Genomic DNA, 24,911 nt, shown 5'->3' on the forward strand with positions numbered 1-24,911 from the left:
CCGCCGGGCCTCGTAATGGCGGCCGGAGGTAGGCCCCGCCGGAAGTAAACCTTGCCGGAAGCAGGCTTCGCCCATTGCGGCGCGCAGGATGTGACGTTAGCAACTCGCGCCACGTCGGGCGTTACCGCGTCGCGCGTGTGGCGTCACCGGCCCTGACGGCAGCGGGAGGGGCTGGGTCGGGCCGGGGGCGGCGATGGCGCCGCGGCTGCAGTTAGAGAAGGCGGCCTGGCGCTGGACCGAGACGGTGCCGCCCGAGGCGGTGACGCAGGAGCACATCGAGGCGGCCTACCGCGTCGGACTGGAGCCCTGCCAGCGCGGCACCTGCCGGTACGGGCGGGCCCGGCCCGAGCTCCCGGCCCCGGGCCTCGCTTCCTTCCCCCATCCCCCCTCCGCGGTTCGGGGTCCCCGCGTTCCTCCTCCCCCCGGGGCTGTGCGGCAGCAGCCCTCCGCCGCTCCTGGGCCTTCAGGGCCGTGGTCCTCCCCGAGCTCCCTCCGTTGCCCCCCCGCACTCCCCCGGGGCGCTCTCCCGCATTATCCCCGGAGATGCGGGCGGTCTCTCTCCCTGTCTGTCCCCGGATACACGGTCCTGGGGTGGTGGAAGCCCGTACCTCTCCCTGCCCCCCCCCCCACCCCCCCCTTTTTTTGCTCCCTCTGGCTTTCAGCACACCCCTGAGGCTTCCTTTCCTTCCTCCCCTGTGGGCTTCCCCGGTTCTCCCAGCCCTGTGTTTTGCAGAAGTGTGGGACGCTGCGAGTCCCCCTTGTTGTCCCCACAGTCACCTTCCCCATCCCCTTCACCTCCTCCAACCGAGGGGCTCTGTCCCTTCCGTGGGTGATGGGTGGCCCATTGGGTGCTGGTCCCACAGGAGGAACTGCCGAGGGAACCCCAACTGCCTGGTGGGCATCGGGGAGCACGTCTGGCTGGGCGAGATTGACGAGAACAGCTTCCACAACATCGATGATCCCAACTGCGAGCGCCGCAAGAAGGTACAGCCTGCACCCTGCCCCAGAATGAGGCAGGGGAACACCTCTGTGTCACGTGTGTCCCAGCTGTTAGTGGGATGCACGGTGCCTCTGCTGCTCCCACCCCAGCTGCTGCATTTCTACTTGCTTCTTGGCAGTGGCAGATGATAACTGTTGCTTTCTTTCTCACACCAGAACGCGTTTGTGGGCTTAACAAACCTCGGCGCCACGTGCTACGTGAACACTTTCTTGCAGATGTGGTTTCTTAATCTGGAACTCCGGCAAGCCCTCTACTTATGTTCCAGCAACGAGCACGCAGCCGGAGAGAGCATCCCCAAAGACAAAGGTCAGTGGAAACCTATCATAGCAGGCTTTTTCTTTTTCTTTTTTTTTTGCTGTGAATGAAGTGGTCTTCCCTGTTTTCTTCTGAAATCTGGCAGTGTAGACTTTTGAGAGTTCATTTATGGTGTGAATCAATGGCTGACGCTACAACTGTTGGTTCCATCTCTCTGTGACTCTTCAAGTCCTTCGCTCAGTTTTTAGGAGCAAATCAAACTGAGGCATCCTTTATCATTTCTCAAATTGCTGTGATCTGATTTGGTTGAAAACTCGTTTGGGATTTCTAGTCAGAAAGCTGTACTCAGTGCAATGGTTGGTGAGGATTTAAGTGCTGGGTGCGAGGGGCTGTGGTGTTGCACCTTCTGCATGATGCTGTGCTGGAGGTGTGCTCTGAGCTGCCCCGTTTTTGTGGTACTTAGTGAACAGCATCTTGCTGTTTGCCTCGAGCTGTTTTCTGACAGCTCCCGTTGGGCACTGCAGGATATTTGTCCTGTGCTGGAATGTGGTGCTGTGTGGGCACCCAGAAGCAGCTCAGCTCCAACTGCTTTGCTCATTACCCCTTCCCCATTGAGCAGGGGGAAAGAACTGGGAGGAAAAATGTAGGGCTTTTGGTAGCAATAAGAACTTTTTACTAAGGCAAAAAAGGAAGAGGGAGTTGACTGTAATGTTTTTACTGAGTATTTATAAAACAAGTGGCACACAAAGCAGCTGCTCATCACCTGCTGACTGGTGCCTGGAGCAGTGGCTGCCACTCCAGCCTCAGTTTTCTAGTTTCACGTGATGCTGTTTGTCATGGAATATCCTTTCGGCCACTTTAGGTCAGCAGTCCTGGTTCTGTCCCTCCCAGCACCTTATGCCCTCCAGCCCCCTTTCTAGCAGGGCAGAACGAGCAGCTGGAAAGCTGAAACACCCTTGGCTCTGTGCAGCACTGCTCAGCAACAACTAAAACATTGGGATGTCATCAGCATTGTTTTTCTCCTAAACATAGCATATACTATGGAGAAGAGGAACTCTGTCCTAGCTGAAACCAGGAGAGTTAGCTGTCATCGCTGACATTAACCACTTCAGCTCTCAGGATGGTTTAAAACAGCTCTACTAAAGTGTCGTTTTTAGTTGTTCTTTGTGCAGGTAACTTGTACTTTTTTTTTTTTTTTTAATAGACTATGAGCCTCAGACCATTTGTGAGCATCTCCAGTACTTGTTTGCCTTGCTGCAGAACAGCAAGAGGCGATACATCGATCCCTCTGGGTTTGTCAAAGCGCTGGGCTTGGATACAGGCCAGCAGCAGGTAGGCTTGAGTGGTGCCTGTAATTATCTTCTCTAAAGAAGCATGAAACTGCCCTTTTAGGTGTTATTTGAACAATCTCTAAGCTGGGATCTGCTGCTTAGCCTCATTTGTACGAACACAAAGGGAGGAGAAGTGCTCCAGGCCCTCCCTGGGGTGAGTGCAGGAGGAGCAATGGGACCAGCACCATTAGCGCCTGCTCCAGAAGCACTGAGCATGCTGAGGAGTGAGCCAGGACCATGTTTCCCAGATAGTTTCCCGGGTCGTTTCCCAGAGCTGAGAGGCACTGGGAAGGGCTTTGTGCTGCAGGACTCCTCGGGGGGGGGGGGGTGGGGGGTGGGGAGGGGCTAAGGCCCCTGCAGGATGAGAGCTGGCTGAGGTCCTGCTTGAGTCTGTGAGCAGAGAACTTTCTTTTGGGAGAGGTGGGCGCCGCATGGGGCTGTTGCGGAAGTTGAAGAGGGCTGAAGAGAAGGACAGAGTTTGAAAATGAGCTTTGAGTAGTAAGAGAGGACAGCTGGAATCAGAGCCAGAGCGCGGGCATGCGATGCCTGGGGAGGATGAGGGAGGGGAAGGTCGCTTCTTGTCCCTGGGAAGGAAGTGGCCGTTAGTGACCGGTGAGGTTAAAGGACGGCCAAGTGCCGCGTGCCGTTGTGACAAGGGTAGGAACCAGAGAGAGGAGCTGTGGGACTGCAGCATGCACAGCACTGAGAGCTGAGGGCTGGGCGGGCGGATGAGATGAAAGCTTGTTTTCTGGAGGAGAGAGCAGAGGAGGGCAGTGGAAGCGTGGAGGGGAGAGGCAGCACAGAAGGCAGAGTGCTGTGGGGAGAGGGCTGCCCTGAGGTGCGTGGAGCAACTCCTGGGCTTTGCAGGAGGAAGGGAGCAAAGCCACAGTGCAACTTCACGATTTTGTTTTTCCCCCTATGTTACTTGGTGCAGGCAGCTTGTATTGTGTGCTGAGGCTCTGACTAATGAGCGTTAACAGGTCAGAAAGCTCTGCAGGAATGGCGGGCTGGAGAGATTGACTCCCACCCAGCCATGCTGGGATGGGGGATGATTAATGCTCTGCAAGCTGCTCCTGTATCCCCTTCAGAGCTGCTGTGATCCAGCAGGACAGAGTAGCACGCCGTGTGTCCATGGCTGGGCAGCAGGAGCCGATCTCTGCACGCCAGGTGGAGCATGAAGGGATTGACGCGGTTAACGAGCTGCTGTTTTCCATCCAGAACCCTGCGAGCAGCGGGCCAGAAGTCAAAGCTACCCTGAGCTGCTGGCCCAGAGCCAGCCTCGCTCCTGCTGTGCTCTCACGCTGGGGGCCTTGTGCTCCTTTTAGGCAAATTCCTCTTTTCTTCAGTTCTCCCGGCTGGTCTCTTTCTATTCAGGGCACGCCGAAGTCTCTGCGCAGGCTGTGTGTAGGGCTCTGTGTAATTTGCAGTAAATTAGCACTGATTGCGCTTTGTGCCGTGGCGTATTGTTAAAAGCCTTGGCTTTCTTTTTCAGGATGCCCAGGAATTTTCCAAGCTGTTCATGTCGCTGCTGGAAGATACTTTATCCAAACAAAAAAATCCGGACGTTCGAAACATTGTTCAGAAACAGTTCTGTGGGGAGTATGCCTATGTCACAGTGTAAGTAGGTGGTCTTCGGGAAGAAATATTAAAACATTTCAGAAGAATGTGAGGGGGAATTTCCCTCCTAACAGCTGGAACAGACATATAAGCTGATGAAATGCTGTGTAGGACATTTCTGGAGTTGTAAGCAGGTGCTCCGTGTTTTCCTGGTAGGTGCTGTTATCCTGCACACACTGTCCTGCAGTGTTGTGATGTACCACATTAGCTGTTACATGGCTGCAGGGGGAGGGTTACTGGTGCCTGGGGAGTTGCAACTCACCACCTGGTGAACTTGTCTCATGCATTTGTGTTTTCTTTATTATTCTAGCTGCAACCAGTGTGGCAGGGAGTCCAAACTCGTGTCGAAGTTTTATGAGCTGGAGTTAAACATCCAAGGGCACAAACAGCTGACAGACTGCATTACGGAGTTTCTCAAGGTATGGGCTGGTTGGTTTGTGAGCTGTGCTGTTCTTAGGGAGGTGTTTTCATTCCCTACATCAACCATCAGCTTCTGGGGTCGGTGTGGGCTGCTGGAGCTGAGCTGCCTCGGTGAGATGAATGCAAAAGGAAATGCTTTTCTGTGAACCCAGAAAAGGAGGACCCAGTCCAGACATGGAGGGAGGAGTGGCTCTGGGCAGGATTGCTGCACATGCGCATGTAACAGCTTTAACACTTGGAAGCTGTGTTTAGTCATGCCTTCCCAGGAAAGCTGGGAAAAAGCCCCCGAAGCCTGGCCAAAAGTGCCTGTATGCTTTGTCATGGATAGCACTAGGAGAATGGCTGCTTTTTGTGTTTTCTATATCGGTGCTCATCTGCATAGCAACAGGAGGCATTCCCTGCTCTAAAAACGGTGCTCTCAAAAATATTCGCAAGGCCCCAGAATACCTGAGGGAACAGCTGCAAGTGCTCTTTTTTGACTTGAAAATCTGCTGGAATCCAAAGTTGCCACCCTGGTAAAGGCTGGAGGTGTGGGTGCAGAGCTAACCTGCAGTGTGACGCTGCCCTGCTAACTGGTTGCTTTGCTCCTGGAAGGTTTGCTGGGAAAAATGACAGCTCTGTGTGTGCACATGAAGGGGCAGCTGCACTCAGGCAGCAGTGCTGCTGCCCTGACATGGGGAGGTTCCATCTGTGTGGTGGTCCTCCAAATGAAATGGTTGGAGTTGGAGTTCTCAGGCCTAATCCTGCCACTGGCCCTGCCCAGGCACAGACTCTCCTTTCCCTGTCTGATGTGTTTTTTGCTGAGCCCAAAGGACTGTTATTTCCAGGCTAAAATGTGGCTGTACATTAACTTGGTCTGTGTGATCTCTTAAAAGGGCAGTTCCTTTGTTTTCTTTCTCCTTAGCCTTAGTGGTATTAAACCAACTTGGTGCACTTCGGTCAAGTGTAGGGCAAATCTGGCAGCCTTGTAAGCAGCCTGAGGTCTGGCTTGGCATTTAAAGTGACAGCAGTCTGCTATGACTATGCTGTAAAGTGCCCTTATTAGCCCAGAGGATTGTAAATTTCCAACCTGTAGATTATTTTGGAAGGCAGTTGGGTGGAGACTTAAATGGTTAAAATAACTTCAGTGCTTTCCAGTCTCCCATGAGCGGCTTGGGCGGAGGGGCTGACTGCAGGGGTAACCTGTTCTCAAGATCTTTCTTTCTGCCCCCTTCCCCTCCCCTCCCCTGGTCAGGAAGAAAAATTAGAAGGGGACAATCGTTATTTTTGCGAAACTTGTCAGAGTAAACAGAATGCCACAAGGAAGATCAGGCTGCTAAGTCTTCCATGCACACTCAACCTGCAGCTGATGCGTTTCGTGTTTGACAGGTAAGCCTCTCGCTGGAGCGCGTGCTGTAAAAGCAGGAGTGCCTTGGGTGCTTGGAAGCCTTTTGGAAAGCCATCTGCTCTGCTCTTTCCGCATTGGTTTGAGATGTTGAGGATTGAGTGCGTGCATGAGCTTCTCTTGGGATGCTCGGTGGGCTTCGAGGAAAGTTACTGTGAGGTGTGAACTGTTATTGCTGTCCCCTGAACTGAAGCTTGGCCATTTGCCTTCGCACAGACAAACTGGCCATAAGAAAAAGCTGAACACCTACATTGGCTTCTCCGAGCTGCTTGATATGGAACCTTTTATGGAACAAAAAAGTAAGTAGCACGCTGTGGTAGTTGACAGTTACCTCTCAACAAACGAGAGGTCTTGTCCGAATCTGCTTATGGTTGGGGAGTCTGTCCAGAGCTGTTGGAAGCCCGAGCAGCAACTGTCTGTGCCTAGCTGGGCAGGTTGCAGGAGCTCTAACTAGCAATGTGGAGAGGGCCTGGGGAGATGGGCAGCTAGGTGCAGCCTTTGCATGCTACCCTGCAGAAAGCTGAAGTGCTAGGAAAGAGAGTAGGAGCTAAATAACCACTGTTTCCCTTCCAGATGGTGTCTATGTGTACGAACTGAGTGCTGTGCTCATACACCGAGGTGTGAGCGCATACTCGGGGCACTACATCGCCCACGTGAAGGACCCGCAGACAGGAGAGTGGTACAAATTCAACGACGAAGACATTGAGAAGATGGAGGGGAAGAAGCTGCAGCTGGGGATTGAGGAAGATCTAGGTAAAACCTTTAAGTTGTGAGTGCCCTTTTAAAATAACTCTTTTCACGGAGGCTGAATACGTGGAGGCCCTGATGCTCTTAAAAGCAGAAGTGCTCCTACACGTGCTCTCACATCTTAGGAGAAAGGTGTGAAATGGCACTTCTGTTCCTTGGTGCCACATCCGCTTCATTGCGGCCCTGTGCAGTGCAAGTGTTCATGTGCAAGTGTTTACGCAAGCCTTGTGATCATTCCCTTTCCTCTAGTATCTCTTTTGCTGCCACATGGCAGATAACACACTGATAAGCCAGGGTGCTATCAGGGTGGAGCAGCTGTTTCCTTGGCCAGCATGCCGGAGGAGCAGATAACAGCTTTTCAGTTTCCTTAACGTGATGTTTTCATTTCCACTGCATTGTTTTACTCTTTGGCTCTATTAGGAGGCAGCAGAGGGTCTTCATACAAATCTCAATCTAAAAAATCCAAGATAGCCTTTTTCAGTTTGCGCTTCTTTCTTTTCCTTCTGATGTGCTGCTGTCCCTTGCCTTCTGCTGGTGTCCTCTTACAGTGCCAGTAACCCTTTCCCAAAACACTCTCCCACCTGGGTGCTTCTGTTGTGCTGTGCTTCCAGCACTAATCATTGGACCTGCTGAAACACTGCCTTTTTTTTAAAGCATCCTTAAAACAACAGCTTAATGAAAACACGCCCTTAGATTTGTGTTCAAAGCCTGAGCACAGCCATGGGGTGTTAGCCTGCCTCTCCTCTTGCCTACCATGCGACACCTGCATGGTACCACTTTATTTTCAGCTCTCTTGCTAGTAGACACCTTCTTGCATTTCATCACGGCGTGCATCAGTGCAGGCTGCCACCAGAGCAGCTTTGTCATCCCATTAATGTTTGACTGCCGTGTGTTCTCAACCCAATTGTGAAGCTGGCTAGACATCTAGTGGTGTAAGGGAGGAAAATGAGCCCTGAGAGGAAATAAGATTCTCAGCCTTTTCTCTTTAATCTCACAAGTTACCCAGAGGAGCAGAATAAGATGCAGATGGATTGCTGTGGCCTTGACCCTCTAAAGGGTTATACTTAACCACAAGAACGTGTTCTTGCTGAAGCACAGGGCTGCTTGGATGGAAGCAAAGCATGTCAGGAAGCTTCTTCAGGCTGGAAGCCTTAACATACTCAGCAAACATTAAACAAAACGGGAAAGTGTTGATTTTATTTGTCTACTCCAAGCAAAACTGGAATTTGAGAGTTGCTGTTTTCATTACAAATGCGTGCAGCAGCAGGAAGAGGTTGGCAGTGCAAAGCAGAGGTCAGTTGTAGGGAGAGTCCTGAGATCTGGCCTTGCTGATGGGAACAACTTAACATATTTGGAGTAAATGCAAAACAAAGACCATCTTGAAAGTCCCCTGGATGGCGTGGTAGAAGATGCATGTAATTTTTCTCCAGAATTTGGGAGAGAAACAAAATTACACTTCTTAAAAACTATTTCAATATTTAGTTTACAGTTCGACCTACAGAGGGTTGGGATTTTTTAGTATGTTTGTTTTTGCATTAACACACAAGATAAATTTTGACTCTGCAGCTGTATACAGGTTTGCTTTCCTTGCCTGGCAGTCTGGAAGCAGTTGCTCTTGCATCACACGACAGCTGCTCCGAGATGAGCATTTCCACAGCTGTTTGCTTCACCAGAACTGCCCAGCAGAACTGTCCCGGTGTTGTTTTTACATCCACGGTTGTGTGCAAGTAGATCTCTTCCCTGAGGATGTGACCCTGTTCTTTAGTGTCAGGACACCAGCACTAACAACACGGAGCAGAGGAGGAATGTTTGTGCAAGAGCTGCTTTTGGCTTGGCAGGATTGGGCTGGGGAGAGAAGAGAGCCTTTCTGGCAGAGGGTGGTTTACAGCAGGGCCCTCATTTAGTCCCCCTAGCTGTCCTGCCTCCAGGAATGCTGGAAGGAGTTGGGCTTGCTTTGGGCCAAAGGTTGGGCTGACGCCAGGCCTGCAGGAGCATTGGCCAGCCAGGTGGCCAGCTTGGCCTATTAAAGGAGAGCCTGTGAGCGAGCTTGTGTGCTCATTGTGTTTTGCTTCTGTGCCCCACAGCGGAGCCTTCGAAATCGCAGACCCGTAAACCTAAATGTGGGAAAGGGACGCACTGCTCCCGCAACGCTTACATGCTGGTGTACAGGCTGCAGACCCGGGAGAAGTCACTGACAGTGGAAGTACCAGGTAAGGGAGAGCACTCCTGGCCTCTCCACCTCTTCTCCTGGAGCACACCCCTGCTCAGAGCTGTGCTCGAAAGACCTTTTGCTATCTGGTGCTGCATGGTGACTTGCTGTCACAATGTGGGTCAGATGCAGCAAAATCTTTGGACTTCCCCAGCACTTGGATTGTGTAAACCTGATAATGTCACCTCTTGGCCTGCTGGGGGCATCTTGTCCTGTGGGGTCCTCTGGGAGGGGGTCAGGAGGAGGTGATGTCCCACTCGGGTTGACTGTCAGCGGAGCACATGCTGTGCTAGAGGGGGAATAGTGCTGGCATCTTCTGCAAGTGCTTAATCTCTGCCAGATAGAGGATAGGTGGCATAAAAACAAGAGGCTGTGAGCCTTCAGCAAGAGCTCTGTGTGAGCACGTTAGTGTCTTGCTTCACAGTTACTGGGTGTGGCAGAAATCCCTCTGGGTTTGCCCTGTGGGTTTAATGGATGCTCATAGTTTGTGTGCTGCTTGATCCAAGGTGTTAATTAGGCCCCTGGTGCTGGTGAGACTGCAGGTGTGCTGCTCCTTCTCCTTTTTCTGTGGAGCAGGGCTGATGGAGGTGTTGCTTCCCCTCAGAGCTGAGCTGTGTGTCAGCATTCCGTGTCACTGGGTGCAGGGATGGGGCTGGTGGTGGGAGTGAGCTGTGCAGCTTTCTCCAACCCTCCAGGACCCCTCTGATCACAGCATCAAAGCTTTTCAGCCCTCCTGCCCCCCCCACCATTCCAACCTCAAAGCCCACCCTCCAAGCCTCACAGCTCAGTACTGGTTTGTGCCTCCCATCAGCCTTTCAGTCTCTTTGCTGAGCTCTCTTAGGCTCCCTTCCCTCCCACCCCTCTGCCCAAAACAATACTCAGCAAGGCTTCCCCACCCAGCTCTGAATTCCTGAGCAGCCCTGTGGTTGCCTTTGTTTCACATGGAGGCGTGCCAGGTACATGGAGCAAAGGGCAGCCGTCAAGCCTGGTGGTTTTGGAGAGGTTTCATGCAACTGCAAATTTAAGGCATGTTGCTTTGATGCTGTTAAAAACAGCTCTTCCAGCATGGCAGAGAGGGGCAGCTTGGCTCCTCAGCGCTGACCTGGGGGCAGGCAGGTCGGGTTGATGGTTCATAGTGCTGTGTGTTTTCCCGAGGTGGGTGCTGCGCTCTCTGGCTGCACAAGCGCTCACCTTTCTGGAATATTTTAGCTCTTCAAACTACTTCTAAATAGGAAAAGGCTTCAGATAAGCCACAGAGTACCCCTCTGTCAGACCAGCGTTGCAAGGGAAACGCTTCATCTTTCTTCACTCCAAGTTGTTTTTTTTTTTTTCCATTGGTGACAGCAAAAGTTCCCACTACCTCCACCTCTGCAGCAAGGTGAGGGTCTGTCCCGCATATCTCTGGTCTCATCAGGGCTTGGTGCCCTTGTGTATGCAGCACGGGGCTTCAAGGGGCCTGGAGGTGCACCACTGGGATGAGGAGCTCTCATTTCTGCCCAGAGTGCAGCTGCTCCTTGGCAGCAGGAGGAGCTGCTGGGCAGCAGGCAGGGCAGTGCTGGTGTCGGTCTGTCCTGCCAGGGCATTCACAGCCTCTGCACTTTGCGCAGCCACCAGCATTTGGCGTTGGCTGCTCAGCCAGCAGAGGGTTTCTGCAGCACAGCAAGCACTGCTTCCCTGCACAGCCCTGGGTAAATGATTCCCTTGGGTGCCTTTTATTCCGCAGGACAGCTGCATTTAATCATCTACTGCCATAAGTATTGCGAAGAGCAGCGTTCCATGTGTTTCGCTTCCAGAAAGACCTGATACGTCGGTAGCCACAGGGGGGAATTCTTGGGCTTAGTTGTCCCTGATAACTGACTGTGGGGGCCAATGACCATCACTGCATTTCTCCCTGAGGTGTCGGGTGGCTTTTTCTTTTCCCTTTTCCCCACAGCTTTCCTGCAGGAGCTGGTGGAGCGCGACAACTGCAAGTTTGAGGAGTGGTGCAACGAAATGGCCGAGATGCGCAAACAGAGCGTGGCCAGGGGCAAAATCAAGCACGAAGAGGTGAAGGAGCTCTACCAAAGGTTACCTGCTGAAGCTGGTCTGTAAGACATTGTGGTAGTCTTTTGTAGTAGCCCCTTGCTAAGATTAGTGATGTTGTGTAACTAACCTGCAGCCCAGCCCTGTGGCTGCGGCCCTCTGGGCGAGGAAGGCAATCGCTGCCTGTTGTTGCTGTGTGCATGCTTAGGATTTGCTTCCTTTCACTTTTTTATCTGCCTTAACCTATTTTTCTCCCTTTTTGCTTGTTCTAATAGCCTTTGGCATCACTAATTCCCTTCTTGCTCCATTCCTGTCAGTCTCCTGTGTGCTTCCGTGCATTGTGACTGCTTGCTTCTGCCCAGTGAGCAGCTCGTCTCGTTAAGAGCTCAGTGGCATCAAGGCAGAATAACTGCCCAGTCTCCGATTGCCAACTCACGTCAAGCTGCATTGCTGTTGGTCTAAATTAACCTGCAGGTAGCAGGGTACAGGAATGCTTGGCCTCCAGCAGAAAATAATTTGATTTATCATTGCTGAGGCTTCGAAGCTGCGTGCCTGAGCTTCGTAGCCTGTCTGATGAGTGACTGAGGTTAATCCTTTCCTCCTGCTCCCTGCATCTTGTTGCCTTAGCATGTCTGAGCAACAGAATCCTTATCCCTCACTGCCTTTCTCTCCCGTCTTCCTCAAAGCAAGCATACAGCAGCTCGCTGTCTGCCCAGCGTGGGGAGATTCCCTCCACTCTGCAGCTCCTAAAAACTTCCAGCAACTGGAATTAAAGACTTCCAGATGTTTGCGTGGCCTGTTAGACAGTTTGAATTGTTTCTAGCTTTTATCTTGCTCTGTGCTCAGAACCAGCAGCAAGATTTAAGGAGCTGAGCAACAGCCTTTGGCTGAGGACTTAAACCTCTCCCCTGTGTGTGTGCCCGCTCGGTCTGTGAGCCCAGGTTGGGAACATGGGAGCATAACTCACGAACCGGGGGGTGTCACAGCTCAGCTGCAAGGCTGGGGGGTGTTAAAATGTCACCCATAAATCAAAGCTGCGGTAGATGGTCGTGATGGAGGTATGAATATGCCATGAGTCACCATCAAAAAGGAGCAACAAGCGCAGCCCTGGTGCGTTTTTATCCCCTTCAGCAGCAACAGAATAGCTCGCTTATGACATTCCTACCGTGACAAAGGAATAAATCTCAGCTCCTCTGCTCCTGCTTTAAGGTGCTGCCCTGGGGACAGCGCTGCCCTCGCTGCTGTCACAGCCTGAGTGGGGCAGTGCTGCTCAGAGCTGCTGCAGGCCCCGTCCCTCAGGAGCTCGGCTTCTCCCTGCAGCTGTGCAGACACATTTTTCTGCCAGCTTTGTAGAGCCTGCCCCAGGAAAAATAAAAGAAAAGCCTGTCCTTTCTGGGGGAGGCGGCTTTCATCCCAAACTAGCAAAGCCTTTCTGACAGCGCTGCAATTCTCCGGAGGTCACGGCTGTGCATCTCAGCAGCATTGCATAAGATGGAAACACTGCTGCTGGATTTTGCAGGACAGAGGGTTGGACGCCGGGCCTCGCAAAGCCCCAGTGCAAGCTTGAGGGCTGAGTATTTTGCTGGAGCTTCTCTGTTGTTCCTCCTTGGTGTGAAATGATGGATGTGCGTTAATTTGAAGCAGGCAGAAGCGCTGAGATGAGCCGCTTGGCCGTGCGTGCATTTCCATGTGACTCCAGCAAGCAGCTTCACAATGCACCGCTCTTTCTTGCAGTGTAACCATATGTGTTCTGTGGGTATGTGCATCGCTATGGGTCTTGGGGTGGAGATGCAGGGATATCATACAAAGCCATCTCACAGCTTGTACCGACCTGACCCACCGCTGACCTGAACCCTGGCTCCGTGAGTCCCGTTGAGCAGACAGGAGTGACCCAGGAGTGCTGCTTCGAGAACAAAAAGCAATAATATTTGGATTAAAAAAAAATTGACCAAGTTACCGTTTGCACTGTAAATCTCTTCTGTCTCCCTGAGCCAGGGTGGTAGGAGCAGCCCGGAGGGCTGGGCAGAGGAGCTGCATCACGTGTTTGCCAACTTGTACCACAGAGATAAACCAACTGCCATAGCCTGTTCATTTGGGAGAGTACCGTTGAATATCAGAGCAATTATGAAATGCCATCTGCTGTGTGGCACGGTGGCTGACGCGTACGGGCTTGTTTCTCTCCGTGTTTTTCTCCCCCAGGTTCCCCGTACGACTTCATCTCTCTGGAATGGCTGCAGAAGTGGCTGGATGAGTCCACCCCTCCCAAACCCATAGACAACACAGCCTGCCTGTGCTCACACGGGAAGCTGCATCCCGACAAGATATGCATAATGAAGAGGATATCGGAGTATGTGGCTGACTTCTTCTACAGGAGATACGGCGGGGGACCCAGGCTGAATGGTGAGGCTCACAGGTCTCCCTCCGGCTCCTGCTGTGCTGAGCATGTGCTCAAGCCTTATTCTGGGCCTGGTGCCTCGCTGGGCCATGCTTTATTACCATAACTTTATTTCTGTGCTGCTATTTCTGAGTGCTTTGGGTTGTTATTTTTTTTTTTAAATCACTTAATTACGTTAGCACCCAAATAAATACCGTTAGTCTGATTGCAGGGCTGCTTTCAGGCCTCAGTCCTGCCCTGCCTAGGGAGAGCCATGCACAGAGGAATTCCTGAGAAAGCAATGAAGCTATTTCTATGAAATAGCACAACCTGCACATGTAACCCCTGAGACTCTTCAAAATGATTTTTAAAGCCTGATAAGAAAAATCCCTGCCCCCCTCCCCTCCACCCACCCCAGCCAGTCCTATGCTGCTTCATTCAATGGGAGCACGCACCTATCAGTGCACATGCTGGTGCTGCACACATCTGCCACGTGTGTGTGATCAGTGGGCTGAGTTGGCCTCTGCAGTCCCTGGGCATCTCTGAACTGAGCTCCAGGCTTGGTTCCTTTTATAAAGGAGCTCAGTAGCTCCCACTGAGACCAAATTAGCTCGGCTCCTGCTAGGCACTTATAGGGAAGAAATGCAGCCAGCAGAACATCCCGTGACGCAGGCAGGCCTTGTAAAAACAGGGCAGGCATTATCAGTCAGCTGGAAGATCACCTGCAGTTTCTTCATTGAGGATGATGGGGAGGGAAGGATCTGAGTGTGACTCCCTACTTCCATCCCAAGGTGTAAGCCCACATGCAGGGCTGCCCCTGCTCCTGGTTCTGTGCAGCATCACAGGAGGTTTGGAGCTTTTCTGTGCTGTTAGCTGGCTGTTTGCAGGAGTTCCCTGAGCTGGGTGGCAGAGAGCCCTCTCATCCCTGTAAGTTCTTTACAAGGACAGTGATGAGGTGCTGGAACAGGCTGCCCAGAGAGCCTGTGGATGGCCCGTCCCTGGAGGTGTTCAAGGCCAGGTTGGATGTGGCCCTGGGCAACCTGGTCTAGTAAATGGGGAGGTTGGTGACCCTGCCTGGCAGGAGGGTTGGAGATTCATGATCCTTGAGATCCCTTCCAACCCAGGCCGTTCTGTGATTCTGTGATCCCATGAGTGGCACCTTGGAGGTGTCTGCACAGCACCTCCGTGCCACAGAAGAGCAGTGACACAGCCTTTGGGGTGCATGCCTCAGCCCCCGCCTTCTGACTCCCACATCCATGTGTCAGTGCAAGCTCCCTCACATTCTGCTACCAGCGAGCTGGTGGAACAGGCAGCACCTCAGCTGAGGAGTTGTACCATGGCAGTTCCCCTGCTTATACGCCCCACCTCAGGTTGTGGTGCATGGTGACCAGTGCGTGCCTTCCACACCTCTGAGCTCTCAAACCAGCTGGATGTTCAGCTGTGTGTGCTGGAGCATAACAGTGTTTCTTTTCTCCCCTGTCCCAGTCAAAGCACTTTGCAAGGACTGCGTGGTAGAAAGGTGTCGAATCCTGCGTCTGAAAAACCAGCTGAACGAAGACTACAAAACTGTCACCAACTTGCTGAAGATAACAGTCAAGGGGTACGTGAGTCCTGGCGCCTTCACGTGTTGTCAGAGATGTTTTTAGCTGTGCTAACCAACGTCTGAGTAGCTTTTCTCCCAAGCTTTTACCGTTTGGGTTGTGATTTGCTGCTGTCTCCCCGCAGGAGTGAGGGGTTTTGGGTTGGAAAGGCCTCCTTGCGGAGCTGGCGTCAGTTGGCTCTGGAGCAATTAAATGAGCAAGACGAAGACGCAGAGCACAGCAATGGGAAACTGAATGGAAACGCACCAAACAAAGGTAGTTCTGCTGCCGTACAGCTCCACCAGCTCTGACACGTCAGGTGTTTTGGCGTGTGTTGCTTTACTTTCCTTTTAGGAGCAGGGAGGGAAGGCGCTTTAGGTGGTTTGATATCACACAGCCTTAATTTCAGGAGCTTTTTATTTGATAAGCTTCAAAACTGCCGGGTGATCTTCGTACCCGGAGAAGAAGGTGAGGTAATAAGTAGTTTCACAGGGCTGTGTACAATTACCACCCCAGACACATGATCTTTTCATCTGCTTTTATCTGAATGAGAGTGCGCCGGGGGAGGAAGAAACATGAAAATTATCTTGGGGATGTTTACTGCAAAGGCCTACGGATGAAACAGCACAGCTGGTGGAGCAGCACTGGCAAAACACGGTTTAGAAAAAAAAATACCATGAATTGGATTCTCTTCTGTCTCCTGCATCATGTGTTTGTGATGACTTGTGGGGATGTTTTTTTGCCTTCTGTTATTTTATTTGCCTTCCCTTAGAAATGGGATTCCTTTTGAGCTTTTTGCCTTTCGTAACTGAGGGCAGGGAGCCCGTATGAATGGAAGTGGAGATGATCAGCTAATTGCATTGATCTCGGGCTGGAAGGCTCTGAGAACATCAGATACCGCAGCGATGCTATCTGTAGGCTGCTGCAGGGGCTGGTGGCATCCCTTGAGAAAAGGGCACTTCTCTTCCCTGCCTCAGCAGCTGAGGGGCTGTCCCACATGCCATTCCATGGGGGTCACCTTGCTCTCAGAGCAGGCTGCACCTCCCAGAAGTGCACTGTAACTGCTCGCAGGCCAGCTTGCTCCTTAGTCGCATTGCTGCAAACTGTTACATTGCTGTTTTTTTTCTGTTACTCCCACTCGATGGCCAATGCATCTTTCTGCAGAGCAGTTCTGAGCTCCAGTGTAGCAATGCTCGTGCTGGATATCACAGCATGGAGCAGAGCAGGCCATGCTGTGATGCTCGGCTCTCACCTAGAGGTTCAAGTTAGCTCTGAGCAGCGAAGCCCTGCGGTGCTGCAGCTGGAACAAATGCACCCTTTGTCATCTCACAAAGGATGCTCTTGTGCTCCACGCACTTCAAAGCACTCCTACGTGCCACACAGCCTGGCCTGCAGGCACACAGGCCCATGTGTTGGAGAATAACAGAACAACGCTTCCCAGCTTTCCCCGGGGCTGAGAGCTCTGCTGAAGGGAAACCGGGCTCCTTCTCCCGAAGGTTTCTCCTTTCCTTCAGAGAGAAATGGTGCGATCTTCTTATTTTTTTTTTTTAATTAGATGAAGTGAATGAGGAGAAGAGAGAGGAGGAAGAAGAGTTAAATTTTAATGAAGACATTGTTTGCCCACATGGTAAGTCTCTGCGGGGGACGGAGCTGAACACTTCTGTTGTTGCCCACTGCTCCAGATGTTAACCTCCTAGCTTGGGACCAGCACGAGCAGTTAACACACAAGCACGCTTTTATTCCCATTTTCACATGTTTCCTGACATTTAAAAAACATGCAGCAAGTGGTGCAAAGGGCACGAGCATAGCCCAGCCCCTAGGGAGGAATGTGGGTGCTGCACGGGGCTGCAGCATTACTGTCAGAGCAGCGGGAGATGCTGGAGAAAGCAGGCAGCATCAGATCATTCTCCCTGTATCAGAAGCTCAGCCCAGAAGCACTTACCCCACAACTGCAGAAACTCTTCTGTTTGCAGCCGGGGCGCCCAGGCATACTTATTTCCCCCACCTGCTGTGCTTTGGTGTCCACTTACTTCAGGCTGTGACCTGATGTTTGCTGTTTTGCTCCATGCTGTACTTGGTTAGCTATGCTGCTGTTTGGATCTTGCTTCTTGCCTGACCTGCCTGTGTTCTGCTGGAGGCTCCTGTTGGCAGGCGTCCATCAATTAGCAGCACACCTCCTGTCATTAGGGCTCATCAAGGCTGTAGGGTAATGGTGTTTAAACACTTTGTCACAGCGTTACTGTTTTCAGAGTGTGTAGTTCCCAGTGCAGCAACGCTGCTGCTGGCAAACAGGAGCACCTAATGCAGGCAGGCAGCATGGAAGCAGGCTGCTGGGGCTGTGGCAGTGTTATGCTGCTCAGCTGCTCGTTGATCCAATGCTTTGTGGGCCATGTTGGAACACATGGGCACCTGACAGGTTGTGTTTCACCTGCTGGAGGTAACCTTTGGCTCCTCCTGGAAAACAGCCCTCCCACCTCTTTGTGCTTCAGACATTCCTCTGCAGTGTATGGGCTGAGGTGTAGTTCGGGTAATTGGGCCTTAGTTAATTGCTGGTTGTGTGGTGCATGGGGCAGCTGAGGTTACATAGAAGTGGTTTTGTTTGCTGAGGGTGGAGGAAGCACTCAGCTCCTGTTCCATGGGACGTGGGTTTGTCTGCAGCCTGCAAAGCAGAGTCACCCTGATGTCACAGCTCTGTAGCTGTGGTCAGAGAGCAGCAGCCCGCTGTCCCCATTGCAGTCCTTGCTTCTCCAGGCATCTCCCCTCCCAGCCTACCCCCTGGTCTGTATTTATCCACTGCTTGAGGCTCTGAAACCTAAATTTGAATTCAGGTCTTTGGTTTTTTTGGCTGTCAGAGCAGAGAAATGACAAAGAAGTTGAAGGTGACTTTGTATGTTAGTTGGGCACTTTTTGCTGACACGAATGCCTTCCCGCACGCTGATACCCACTGATCCCCTCAATCTGGTTCAGTTGCTGAGCGCAGCGGAGCAAAGCCCTTCTGCCTGTCTCCCTGCAGGTGACCTGTGCATCTCCGAGAATGAGAGGAGGGTGGTGTCGAAGGAGGCCTGGAAGAAGCTCAAGCAATATTTCCCAAAGGCCCCCGAGTTCCCAAGTAACAAAGAGTGCTGTTCCCAATGCAAGGTATCTGAGTAGCAAACAACGCTGCCCCTCTGCTGGCTGTAAATATGTGGCCACGTTTCTGGTTTCCTCTTCAACGCTCTCCAGTGCAGTGGGGAAAAACAATGTCACCTTTGAATAGCTGCTAGGAACTGAAGCACCAACCTGTTTCGTGCAGATTTTGGAGCGCGAAGGAGAAGAGAACGAAGCGCTGCACAAGATGATGGCCAGCGAGCAGAAGACATCCCTCCAGAACCTGTTCCACGACAAATGCCGGCCTTGCTTGGGCAGCTGGCCGCAGGTAGGGGCCAGGGGGAGGTTTTGGGGTGGAAGCTGTATCCCTGGTTAGCTGCTCTGTCACCAAGCGCTGCGTTTGGTACACGGGAGTCCTCGTGTGCCAGTACAGCTGTCGCTGGGCTGGAGTCAGCTAGGTCAGCAGAGATGCAGTACCGACGACGCAGCACAGCCCTACTGATAGTGTTCAGAAAGTGGGGGCAGGTGGGGTGGTCTCACCCCATACTCGGGTATGCAGAGGGATCCGCTTCAGAGCCCCGATCCGTGGAGCGGTTCTCGGCCGCAGGAGCCCCAGTGCCAGAGAGCTGCTCTGGGGAAATGGCCGTTTCCTGCTATGAATTAGAGGTAATTGGATCTAAAACTAAATTAACTTTGTAATAAACACAAGATTAGTAATGTAAGTGCTCGATACTTGATCTCAAATTATTTTACTTGGCTTTCCCAGCGCGCTTGGATGGAGTTGTCATGGTAAAAATGCTGAGGTCTCAAAGAGAACGAGCGCTGCAGAAAAAGCTGAACAGTCATTGCCTCTCTATTGTTGGGTTAATTAACAGAAGGTTGTGGTTTTTTTTTTTTTTTTTTCCCTTTCCAGGAGACAGACGAGCTGTATATCGTTTCACAGTTCTTTGTAGAAGAATGGAGGAAATTTGTCAGGTAAATGGGCTGAGCTTTTTGGTTACTTTCAGTTTGGTTCTGGGGCTTTGAGTGGGTGTTGCCCAGAGCTGCGTGCGTGCAACAAGGAAGCTGATTTGGAAGGACTTGGACCCTGCACTTGTAGCAATTGTAATACACTGCAAGAATCTGAATTTTCTTGTTTACCATGTCTTAACCAGATGGTCAGATTAGATAGTAACCTGATTAGTTTTTTCATCTGCCTAGAGCTGTATCCCAGGCAGAGGTCACTGTTGCCATGGGCTGCGGGTGGTGTGGGCTGTGCGGGACAGGAGCAGTTTTGCAGTGCTTGGGAACACAGCTCTGATTCCGTGTCGGGGGCAGTTTCACATTCCCCACTGGAATACCATCCGCACCTACCCACCTGCAGTTTCCTTTTCTTGCTGCCTCTGCAGACTTGTGCTTTCTTGCTCTCTGTGCAATAACCTCCTGCATTTCCGTTTGCCCGAGCAGGAGGCCAACGCGGTGCAGCCCCGTTTCCTCGCTGGGGAACAGCGCTCTGCTCTGCCCCCACGGGGGCCTCATGTTCACCTATGCTTCCATGACCAAAGAAGACTCCAAGCTGTGAGTTCCTTCTCCTCTCACCTCTGCCTTGACCTGCGAGCCCTGGGGAGTTTCCCAAAGCTCTCTGAGCTGCAGCAACGCAGGAGCACACGCTCCCCCCGAACAAAGGGAACGCGGCCGCTTCCTCAGGCGTACCTTAGTATAAATCTCTATGCAGGGCGAGACCCAAATTGTCCAAGGATGCTGGCTCAGGAAAAAAGAGCTTACTTAAGCTTGGCTAGTTCCTAACAATAGCCTACCCAGGGCCTGACTGGGGCGTAGCAACATCTAGCTGCTGAAGCTTTGCTTTCCCTGAGACTTGCCTCTGGAGTGCTGGGCGCTGGGCTGGAGTTAATGCTCCACAGCCTCGCTTCTGCAGCGAGGCAGAACTAACAGCAGCAGATCTTCCACTTCTCCTCCCTCTGGCCATGCGCTGGGCACGGCTGGAGCTCAGCAGCATCGCTAAGGACACGCTGCTGTGCCCCCATTATGTTGGGCACACTGGCCCTTGTGTAGCTGGGGCTACAGATGGGTTCCGCTGCTCCTCTTGCATTAGCAGACTGGAAGGAAGAGGGGAGGCTATTCTCGGCTCGGCGTTCCCGTGCCATAAAGCACGTTCTTGTTTCTTTGCACAGTATAGCTCTAATATGGCCCAGTGAGTGGGAGAGGATTCAAAAACTCTTCGTGGTGGATCACGTCATCAAAATCACCCGCACGCGAGCTGCCGGGGAGCCCGAGAGCGCACTGTACAGCTCTGAGCCCCGTGAGTGAGCTTTCCCTGCTGCATTGCTCCTCGGTGCTGCGGGACCTGGCTCTGCTTGGGCAGATCCCCGCGGATCCCACTGAGCTTGGCGGGCACCCCTGGTGCTGTGGGTTAGCGAGGAGCGGCGCCGGGCAGGTGCAGTGCTCAGTGTCTCCAAGGAGCTGAAGCAATTAAATGCCTTTTCCTTTGTGCCTCCCCAGAACTCTGTCCAGAATGCAGAGAAGGGCTGTTATGCCAACAGCAGCGGGACTTGCGTGAGTACACCCAAGCAACCATCTACATCCATAAGGTGGTGGATAATAAAAAGGTACGGATCTCTCCTTTGGTCCTTTCTCGTGCCAGCACCGTTTCATTGTTCAGAAGCTCCCCTAACTGTGAATCCGTGTGGCCAGACGAGTGGCTGTCTGCAGGCAGGGCAAAGCACCTCACAGGCTTCTGCTGATTTCTTTCTCCCCCCTCCAGCCCTGTTCTGGGGGGGTGAGATGGAACCCAGAGAACTGCACTAAGCTGTCAGAGCAGAGCACAGAGCGTGGTCTGGAGCCACGGCTGTGGCTTTGTAGCCTGCCTACGGGCTGAATCCCAGCACGGCGCTTGGCTCCAGTGTGGAGGAGGGCTTTTTGTCATGGTGCTGGACAGGGCTGTGAGAACGGGCTGCTATTCTTCACCCAGCAGCTGGGGCTGACAGAGGGTGTGAGAGCTGGCATGCTGTTCCCTTGTTGGTGGGGCAGTGCCCACAGCAGCACTCGGAGCCACCGCTCCCTTCCTGCCAGCTCTGCCTCGCAGTCAGGGAGCGTTTCCCAGCAGGAAGCCACAGCCCCGTGCAGTCAGCATAGGGTGGCACTGCTGGAATCCAGAGGGCTCTGGAGGCACTGCAGTTGGTGCTGGACAGCTGGGAGCTGCGATCTCAAACTGCAAAGACATGGGTGGGAAAGGGAGCTGTTAGGCAGCTGGGGTGCAGAGCAAAGCTGGGCTCCCTGCAGATTGCAGGCAGAGCGTGGCCATGCGAGCACCCAGCAGAGCCGTGCAGCCTGCAGAGCCGCGGGCAAACGAACGGGGTGTTGCCTTCTGTACATTGGTGTCAATTATTTAGATTTCGTTTACTTACGAACTGCAGACCCATAAATAACAGCGGTGAGTGCCTCTTGTCAGGCTGCTGCAGGGATGGATAAGTGTATAATTCACAGATAATACTCCTTTCTCTGGGTTAGGGCTTTCGTAATACACTTAGTTGAGCGAGGAGCAGCCAGCTAATGGGAAAGGAATCAGTGTGGGCCCCTGGAGACGTTCCCTTTGCCTGGAGAGGTCTGGAGCTGCAGGAAGCAGGATGTCCCCGCAGTGGGGTTTGCTTGGCAGCCGGCAGCTGCAGTACAACAGAGCAGCTCCAGAGCTGCATCTTCTCCCAAGCCTGGTCCCTATAGCTCAGTGCAGCTGGGGGGGGAGAGTGTTCCCTGAGCACGTGGAGCAGATCTCTGGGTTTCTCTAGCTCAGTTCATTTGATCAAGGTGGCATCCTTGAAGTCTTGAAAGCTGTTTGCCATGATGTGACAGTCTGGGTTAGTTATGGAGAATGATTTTTATGACTTCAGGTAATGAAGGATGCTGCTCCAGAGCTGAACGTGAGCAGCTCAGAAGCTGAAGAGGAAAGGGAGGAAAACAAGCCAGAGGGGGAGCAAGACCCAGATTTTAACCAGGTAGAGATCAAAACACTGCGAGGTTCCTCCGCTCTGCACCAGCCTCTTTGAGTCAGCATGATGGAACAGCTCTCCTCTGTTGGCATCTTATGGGACAAAGGGAAAGCAGCAATGCCCACGTGTCCCATCCTGGCGGTCATACCACACGTTTTGTCTCCGTTTGCATTACTGGGGCTGGTTTTGTGCCTGCACTTTTTGGTTTTAAAGCCAGCTAAGTCAGAGGCCCGCGCTCAGAGACCTGCCCACTTGGTGCTTGGGTCGCCCCAAGTCCTCTTATTCCTAATGCCACATCCCAAATGAAGGGACCCTGGGGGCTGTGCCTCCCAGCACCAGGGCACTGCCAGAGCTGCCTCATGGTGCAGGTGACACTCTTTTTGGAGAGGAGTGATCACTGCAGCATCAGGATAAGCTCAGTGCTGGTGCTAGGAGCAGGAATTGAAGTTCCTTTGGTCTATCCTCCTGTGGCGTTGCATATGTCGGGTGCTCCCCTGGGGCAGTGCTGCAGCCTGGGAAGGAGCTGTGTGCTGCTCAGTGCTCATGGCCGAGCTCCTCATCCCTGCCTCTCTCTTTCAGAGCAATGGCGGTGCGAAGCGCCAGAAGCTTTCACACCAGAGCTACATCTCCTACCAAAAGCAAGGCATCCGGCGGAGCACCCGGCACCGGAAGGTCAGAGGAGAGAAAGCGCTGCTCGTTTCTGCTAACCAGACATTGAAAGAGCTGAAAATACAGGTAAGGCGGTCTTGCTGCAAGAAACATGTCTTCTGGAATAAAAAACCCATGAAGATAATAGTCAGGAGAGCACAGCTGGGAGGAGATGGAGGGAAGCGTTTGAATCCCCAGCGGTGGCGGAGGCATGTGTGTGTGTATGCTGCACGTGGTGTTCTTGTGTAGCTCAGCAGTATGTTTTTTCCTCCCCACAAAACCAGCGTGTCTCATTGTGTTGGCACAGATCATGCATGCATTTTCAGTTGCTCCCTTCGACCAGAACTTGTTGATTGATGGGAAGATCCTGAGCGACGACACGGCGACGCTCGGCAGCCTGGGCATCATCCCTGAGTCCGTCATCCTGCTCAAGGTAAGGCAGGAGCAGCACCGCTCTGGGAGGAAGGAAAGCAGAGAGCTTGAACAGCTTTGCTGAGCTCTTCCCTCACAGCTTTTTGGGGAAGGAAGAGCCTCCTTAAGGAGTTAGGACCTCATGCAGCTCTGCCAGGCGCTCACTAACCCTGTCTGCTTTGCTTTCCAGGCTGATGAGCCAATTGCAGATTATGCAGCAATGGACGATGTGATGCAAGGTGAGAGAGGGAACCCCTGTGTGCTTGGGGGAGGTCTGGGATTGGGGAGGCTGCCTTGCTGCCACGCTTCTGGCAGAGGTAGTGGTGGCTGCATAGGGCTGTGTTGGCTTCGGATTGAAACGTGAGGGGAAAATAGAGATGTTGAAGCTTTCCTGTGGCTGTCGGCTGGAGGTACAGCTGAGCTCCGCAGCACACTGTGCTCACACAAAGGATCCTTTTAGAAGTGACTCAGGAGACTTCTAACGTGATGCCTCTTTCTTTCCATCCCCAGTTTGTATGCCTGAAGAAGGATTTAAAGGTGAGAATCTTCCCCCCCCCCTCCCCTTTTGCTGAAGCCCACGCTGACTTCAGCTCTGCCTTGCCAGCGCTGTAACTGTCGGGTGGTTTCTCCTTGCTCCCAGGGACTGGCTTACTCGGACACTGATGGCTTTACAAGCACTGGCAGACCAGAAGGGAAGAGGATTTGACATGGTAGGGCATTTAGAGAGAAGGTGAATACGGGACTGAACTCTTGACTCTTCCAGAAGGCAGAAACCCATTCTGAAATGACTGCCCCCCAAAATGCCTTATGTCAAAGCAGATTGCACTGAAGGACATCCTGACTTCAAGAGAACGTTCCCCATTTTATATTTAATAAAGCAACAGTAGGGTTGGAAAGTGTAGCAGCAGAGGCAGCCTGTGCCACGTTCAGGCAGATGTTTTCAGCAGGGGAGGCAGGGGCATCGTCTGTCCCAAAAGGAGTTGTGATGCAGTAGATGAAAACCATCTCGATCTGTACTCCGGTAACTCTTTAGGCGTAACCTGCTTCCAGATAATCCCCTCTTTGATCCGCTATTCCTCTTTCAGTACAGCATGAAAGTAAAGAAATTGTTCGTTGTGAGGAATGTCTTCATCCATTTCCCTGCAGTGTGAGCCCTGCGCTCCCGGGGCCGGGCTGCCCTCACCGCACCGCTCGCCTTCGCAGCTTCACTTCCAGATGTGACCGCTCCGAATAACCACACGGTCTCTCTCTGTGAACTGTGTTTTTAGAAACGTGGGCTGTTTTAATGACTTCTGATGACATCTTTCTCTGGTCCATTACTGCCAAGAGCGCTCTGCCCGTCGCTTCGGACCCACTGGGGCTGCGTGGGCCCCTGGCGAGAGGCTTCCCCTCTGTTCTCGTTTTCAGGAATGCACTAATTAATTTTTTTTACATCTCCAGCTCCCAGAAAGGATCTCTCCCTCCCCCCGGTTGCGTGTTTGTAGCAGGAGCTAGTGTACCACTTCCAGACTTGAGAAAGAAAAAAAGGGGCACTGTTGAGGTATCTTCATAATAAAGTTAGACGTTTCCTGTTCTGTTGGAGGTTTGTGGCCGCTGCTCTGGGCACCCTGCTCTCCCCAGGGCCTGCAGCCCTTCTGGCTTTTGGCACCTCTTGCTTTCCCTGAGCACAGCCCATGTGCTCTCAGGCCCTTGGCAGCCCCTTCCCCAGTGGATGCAGTGCTGGCTCGTGCTGGGGAACGGAGTTGCCCCCATCCCCGCATGCCTCCAGCCCGGGCAGCTGTGAGGCTGAGCCCTCAGTGTTCCCATGCTGGCACTGCGCCCCTGGCACCTGGCAGCCAGCAGT

At 52.6% G+C, this 24,911-nt stretch overlaps 1 protein-coding gene across 9 annotated transcripts; it reads left to right on the forward strand.

Annotated features, from left to right (window-relative positions):
- Positions 1-148: 148 nt before the first annotated feature.
- On the forward strand, positions 149-24,642 carry USP48 (ubiquitin specific peptidase 48). 9 transcript variants are annotated; one of them, XM_046903179.1, is made up of 28 exons: positions 149-327; positions 864-984; positions 1,156-1,306; positions 2,460-2,587; positions 4,079-4,203; positions 4,514-4,622; positions 5,858-5,991; positions 6,224-6,306; positions 6,581-6,760; positions 8,839-8,964; positions 10,897-11,046; positions 13,185-13,385; positions 14,845-14,959; positions 15,085-15,215; positions 16,495-16,566; positions 17,953-18,077; positions 18,232-18,354; positions 18,940-19,001; positions 19,473-19,583; positions 20,198-20,325; positions 20,526-20,632; positions 21,911-22,015; positions 22,589-22,744; positions 22,965-23,090; positions 23,259-23,307; positions 23,579-23,605; positions 23,709-23,778; positions 24,154-24,642. In XM_046903179.1, exons 1-27 carry the CDS (start codon positions 194-196, stop codon positions 23,729-23,731), a joined length of 3,102 nt encoding a protein of 1,033 aa, XP_046759135.1. In that variant the 5' UTR covers positions 149-193; the 3' UTR covers positions 23,732-23,778; positions 24,154-24,642. The 9 variants fall into 9 exon arrangements, 7 of the variants coding, with proteins under 7 accessions (XP_046759135.1, XP_024998322.1, NP_001073211.2 ...); XR_005841379.2 differs by lacking the exon at positions 24,154-24,642 and having other exon boundaries at positions 22,942-23,090; positions 23,709-23,859; XR_001469818.4 differs by lacking the exon at positions 24,154-24,642 and having other exon boundaries at positions 22,984-23,090; positions 23,709-23,859.
- The last annotated feature ends 269 nt before the right edge of the window (positions 24,643-24,911 follow it).

The sequence above is a fragment of the Gallus gallus genome, chromosome 21 (genome assembly GCF_016699485.2).
Source record: "Gallus gallus isolate bGalGal1 chromosome 21, bGalGal1.mat.broiler.GRCg7b, whole genome shotgun sequence".
In the NCBI taxonomy this organism is placed as follows: domain Eukaryota; kingdom Metazoa; phylum Chordata; class Aves; order Galliformes; family Phasianidae; genus Gallus; species Gallus gallus.

Excerpts from the sequence above, each read along its gene's own strand:
- USP48 (XM_046903178.1), top strand. The coding sequence starts at position 194 with ATGGCGCCGCGGCTGCAGTTAGAGAAGGCGGCCTGGCGCTGGACCGAG. Across the intron at positions 2,588-4,078 it reads TGGATACAGGCCAGCAGCAG|GATGCCCAGGAATTTTCCAA; the intron begins GTAGGCTTGAGT and ends TTTCTTTTTCAG. Across the intron at positions 19,002-19,472 it reads GAATGGAGGAAATTTGTCAG|GAGGCCAACGCGGTGCAGCC; the intron begins GTAAATGGGCTG and ends TTGCCCGAGCAG.